The sequence below is a fragment of the Pyxicephalus adspersus genome, chromosome 7 (assembly GCF_032062135.1).
Source record: "Pyxicephalus adspersus chromosome 7, UCB_Pads_2.0, whole genome shotgun sequence".
NCBI lineage: Eukaryota > Metazoa > Chordata > Amphibia > Anura > Pyxicephalidae > Pyxicephalus > Pyxicephalus adspersus.
The window spans coordinates 73,481,816-73,487,815 of NC_092864.1; the positions used below are offsets into that span (position 1 = coordinate 73,481,816).

At 38.9% G+C, this 6,000-nt stretch overlaps 1 protein-coding gene across 2 annotated transcripts in view; it reads left to right on the top strand.

The window, feature by feature from the left end:
• Positions 1 to 5,712, top strand: part of SYT17 (synaptotagmin 17) — an 86,503-nt gene extending 80,791 nt beyond the window's left edge. For both annotated transcript variants that reach the window (XM_072418962.1, XM_072418963.1), the window contains exon 8: positions 4,615 to 5,712. In XM_072418962.1, the coding sequence (XP_072275063.1) occupies positions 4,615 to 4,811 (197 nt within the window). In that variant the 3' untranslated portion in view covers positions 4,812 to 5,712. The remainder of the gene's footprint in view (positions 1 to 4,614) is intronic.
• The last annotated feature ends 288 nt before the right edge of the window (positions 5,713 to 6,000 follow it).

The window sequence follows — 6,000 nt, forward strand, 5'->3', positions numbered from 1 at the left end:
TATAAATCAGACTCTTAGATTTATTAAAGCTCTCCAAGGCTGGAGAGGATACGCTTTCATCCGTGAAGCTGGGTGATCCAGCAAACCTGGAATGGATCTGCTCTAGGATTCAAAACATTTACTAGCGAATAGCAAATGACTTTGAAGAAATCCATTTCTGGTTTGCTGGATCACCCAGCTTCATTAATGAAAGTCTATCTTCTCCAGCCTTAAATAAATCAAGCCCATTGTGTGAACTTACCATGGTGTTACCATGGTATGTGCTGTGAAGTTGCCTGTCACCACATTCAGTTGGTGCAATTTTCTCACAGTACACTGTACGTATAAATTTTATGAAGTAGCAGCCACTGGTGGTTTTGATGACAACTAGTCATTTACACTGAAGATGAATTGCCCCAAACTACCTGTAAGGCCGGGGTCAGTACCAGTATTCTCCAGACACCAGTCCCCCAATCTATGCTGCAGTCTTCACCTATAGCAGCCCCCGCTCAATATCGGGAGACTGGTTTTCATCTCCCAGCACTCTGTTGCCCCCAGGACTTGGTGCGCAATGCATGGTGTCTGGAGATAGGCCGGCAGCTGACCAGAAGCCCACAGATACACAGTACAGAATTATCAGGAAATCCAGGAACAAGTCAAAGTCAAAACACAGGAAATCCGTCCACCAAGCGAGGTACAAAGGGAAGGGCAAAAGCAGAGTCGGGGTCACAGGCAAAGGTTGGTCCAGGCAGAGTTCAAACGGAATGTCAGGAACAAGCAAAGGTCAGCAACAGGGAAACACTAAAAATCACTCTAGCACAGGTAAGCCCAAGAGACGCTATAACAGGCACAGAAGACTGGGAGCAGAGGGACTATAACAGCAGCCAATGACAATGCAGGACTGAGCCAGGAGCTGATCAGTCTCTAGAATCCCCTTCAGCTGTGCACAGCCTAACAATGGATGCTGGGGATGCCATAAATCCATCAGGCTGCACGACTAAAGGGAAGCAGGGGCTGCTGCTATCTTAGTTCTCCCGGCTGCTGCAAATGACATTGCTGGACAGAACAAACAGGGTTTTATACTGCGATGACACACAACACGTCGCTAGACAGAGCATTTCCTAACACTACCCTTAATTGTACCAAAGCAGACAGTTTTCTGAGGACCATTTCCATCAGTATTAAAAGGAAATCAATGAGTTGTAAATATCTTTTTCTTCTTATCTGCGTTGTGTCATCAGATTCTTTGTCTCTCCAATGTGGTTTCATTGTCCTAGCTCTTTCTCTTTAGTCAGGTTTATCACACTCCCCACCACTAGACACCTATTTAGATAGTTCCTGGTGCCCTTTGTCCATTCTCTCCAAGAACTGATTGTCAATCACAACGAAAATTGGTAAGTAGAGGCCGTTCTTGAAAATCTTTGACCGGAACAAGACTGCACAATACTATGGTTCTAAGTCTATTTGTCCCTAACTTATTGCTGATAATTAAAAATCTAATCCACAATGTTAGATTCCTACCATGAGCCAATAGACCTGCTGGCATTTGGAACTTCTAGAAAAATAATTGATTTATGCCATCAAAACATGCATCTCTTGCATGTTCAAGAGCAGTGGTTGTAGGATTTACGAGGGGGTGCTGAGAAGTTTCTGGCTTTGCCCAGAAAGAAGAGAGCCAGAGTTATGAAATAACACATTTATTCAACATATTCCCTCCTGAGACTGATGAACTTGGTACAGCGTAGTTGCTGTTTTTCTAGACCGTTCAAATAAAAGTCCTTTGGCTGAAATGTCCTCAAAACTTTGCCCCTTCAGGTGTTTCTTCAAATTCAGGAACAGATAATAGTCCAAAGGGGCCAGGTCAGGTGAGTAGGGGGGATGGTGGACCAATTGGAAACCCAGGGTGTTCAATTTGGCAGCCACAATGTTAGACGTGTGCGCAGGTGCATTGTCCTACAAACAAAGGATCCCTTTGGTCAACTTTCCACAATGTTTCGTCTTACCTGCCTCCTTCAGCTGGCCCAGGAGGTTAGCATAATACTGTCCGGTGATACTAGAGCCCTGAGGTAGGTAGTCCACCAACAGAATGCCTGCCATCACAGCTTCTCACTAAGAGAAAAAACAGTTTTAAGAATCGCAAAGACCTGATATTTGCACAGTTACATACTAAGATATTAGGCTGTCATATGCCCCCACACTTATTTTTCTATTTCATCTGGAAGGGGGTAAAGCCAGGAACTTCTCAGCACCCCCTCGTATATCATTGAGTCGGTTTATCTGTGAGCCTCACCTGGTTTCTTGATTGGGTACTTAAAGTAAGAGCCAAACCTAATTGTTTCTGTACTCTGAGGTCAGATTCTGAAAGCTGTTATGTTCACTGACGATCCACAGTGTTAACCATTGCAACTTACTTATGCTGTCATCAGTTTCAGTTCCAAAGGTAGATTTTAAATGATCTCCGAACAAATGGCTGCATTTAGATTCTCAATGGCACAGTTACTCATCTAACATATGGAGATGGCTTTTATTTTGTGATGTACATAAACCCACGGGTGCTTATACAGCGTCAGCTTTCTGGCATTTGCAACATCTTCCCACTCAACATCTGAGAGAGAAGGTCTCAAATAACACAGTAATAGGTTTTATAAATGGGATAATAGGTCATTTATCTGACAATGTGATTGCTAAGAGATGCTTGTACATTCACTAAAGGGGGGTTTTTGATGACGGTGTTAACTTTTCCCTTGCTAAAATACAAAACAAAACAAGTAACATAGAACATCTGTACACTGCCCTCACCAAACGTGATTGATCTGTAGCACATAGTTCAATTAACTAATTGCAATCATTTATTGGCATCTTTAGTAGCCTTTATTTCAGATCCAGTAATTTAATCCTCTTTCTTTGGCTGAAGTTGTACTTTCCAGAAATAATGTACTAAAGAAATGGGCACATGCAACACATAGATAGATTTGACCTATGGAGTTCAGTTCACATCAGTGTTATTTTAGGGTAAGTCTAAACAGACGGTTTTCTAAATGCGTATAAACTCCCAAACCACCTTTGAATGTGTTTATGGGCATTTATGCAAGTGTTAAAAGGCATTTTAAAGAAAGCCTAAAAGTGGTTATAATAGCTTCTATTGTACTTATGGGCATTTGTAAGTGTTTTTATGCATTTTGAGGCAGGCTTTTAAATGTCAAAATATGAAAGTTATGGGTAATGGAAGTATTTATAAATGCCAGTTAATGCTTCCATTTGTTTTCAATGGAACTGTTTATAAACGCATCCAAACGGCCCTATTGATTTCAATGAAAGCGTTTAGAAGCATTTATGTGCGGTTATAGGAATTGTTAAGCATTTACTTGTAGTTAAATATTAATAATAATAAGCACAGCAAATAACATTCTAGTGTAACGCTTAAAACTGTGCCATTCACAAACTCCCTGGTATAGACTGACCTATTGAAATTAATGGGACTTTCATGGTTTAAACACTCAGCTTAAAAGCTGTGAAAATCTTTGGAGCCTTAGTAAGGAAAAATAACAAAGATGATCTAAATATCCTCTGGCAGTTTATCAATTGTTTTGCCAACCCCAAAAATATGAAGAATGATTGAGAAGAAAAGGCCGTTTTTTTTGTGGCAATTAAAGGTATATTATATTAAGTTGTGATACATCATATATAGCACAAATGGTTGTGTAGCACACTTCTATACAAAACCATTTAGGTCATTCCCATTAGCAACTTAGTGGGAAATAGGACCCTTTCACCAGACAGAGTATCCCTAATTGTAAGAATCATGAATGTAATAAAGTCTTGTAACCCGACACGTTTCGCCTGATGGCTTCCTCAGGATTTGCGGAGAGGGTTTAAAAGTTGTAGTAGGTTAGGAACGTTCTACTAAGGATATCACAATGGTGAGTGTATATTTGAATTCACAAGGTAGTCTCTAATAAGTATACAAAGTGTAACATCTTGCTGCAGAGCGGTGAATCGGGGCAAGCCTTAGTGGCAAAAACATCTATTTGTTTGCAACAAAAATATGTGTATTTCATGGAATATTTCTCTTTAAAGTAAACCTGTGGTATTCCGAAATATCATACCCTAGTATTTTGCCTGTACAGTAGACATTTTCACACTTTATCCATTTATGTTTCAGAAAACCCAAAACCTGTTGCATGTTATTAAAATAATGTCTTCCAGACTGTATTAAATAAAATACAATTACCGTATTTTTCGGACCATTAGACGCTCCGCGGGGATACAGGTAAGTAAAAAAATATGCATTCGGACCATAAGACGCACCCTGATTTTCCCCCCACTTTAGGGGGAAAAAAAGTGCGTCTTATGGTCCGAAAAATACGGTAAATTAATTAAATTAAATTACAATTAATTCAAATAATAAACCTCCCTTTTTGTCATAAATGTTATGTTAACTTATTCAGCAATGAGATGGCTCGTGTACACTCAATGTTGTTGATCCATCACCACCTTCTTCTAGGAATTTTATCAAGCGTAACCATCAGCTGGATCTTTTATGTTGAAAAAAGAAATGCAAATATTGATGGGAATCTATGTATCTATTTTGTAATTCAATATGGTATGACTGACAACAATCATTGTTTCTTTTAGTTTATGGACACAACATGAAAAGCAGCAATTACTTCATTGGAAGGATTGTGATTGGTCAGTATTCCTCGGGATCCCCTGAATCAAACCACTGGCGACGAATGTTGAACTCCCATAGGACAGCAGTGGAGCAGTGGCACAGCCTAAGATCCCGGGCTGAGTGTGACCGAGTCTCCCCAGCTTCACTCGAAGTGACGTGAGAGTCCCAGCAGAGGCCATGTCACCGTACCTACTCACAAAGAATCATGGGATTGGAATCAACTATTTCAGCTGTTTCTGATTAATGGCAGCAATTAGCCTATGTGCCTAAGTTATTATTCATGATGCAAATCATGTGTTCACTGTTGGTCTGATCAGCTTTGTTCAGGCAATGTCTCGAGATTGCTGATTATTGTTATAACTGTCATGGCATTGTATGCTCACCTGATTCTTCATTCAATCCACTAAAACATCAACCTGGAGCTGCCTAAGACTTCTAAAGGCTCATTTAACGTGTTAGCCCATTCAAACTATTCCATTTTACCGGAGGTATAGATGTCTGTGATCTAACTTGTGAATGTGGGAAAACATCTAAAAATAACGATAAAAAATCTAAATCTATCTGACACACAGTTTTGTCTGTATACATGTTGAACACTATACCTGTTGATGTATGTGTGTGAGTATATATAAAACACAATCTATATTTATATATTTGTTTCCAAAGTAAAAACCTACAAATCCATGTTTATACATATTGATTTAAAGGTAAAGTAATATATATAAAAATATATATAAGTGAAAATAATATATCATATTCTAAGAGTATATATATGTAAAAGATGTTTCCACAGCCATACAGGCAAGAAATACTGTATATGATATTGCACATGAAAGTTATTGGTTATCTTAAAGAGGTTGGGTCCAGGCTCGTCATTGCTGGTACAACTCCGATGAATAAATACAAGAACTGGACTCTTACCTGTAAACAAGAATAGGTATTCTATAACAGTCCTTGGAGCCTACAAAAATTGCAAAATGCAGTAATTGTATATGAAATACACGTGTAGTCTAAGAATGCATATTTATTAATAAATATATTTATTTGTGCCAAAAACTTGATTGTGTCTAACACTTGACATGTATTGGTATAACAGAATAATACATTTGGATGATTGATTAAGCAGGGAGAGATTGTAACTTGCAGTTTTCTAAACAGGTGCAAAATAACAAGCAGTAATGCAAAACAGGTCGTGGTTGGTAAAGAACATGAATGCACTGCCGAGTCTGATTATGAAAGCCACTGAAACATCGACTTTTCAGAGCAATGTGCTTCAGTCTGGGTAACATCATGTCTGCATGTATACAACTGCAAATATATCTATTGCTGCTTCATATATACTCCCATTA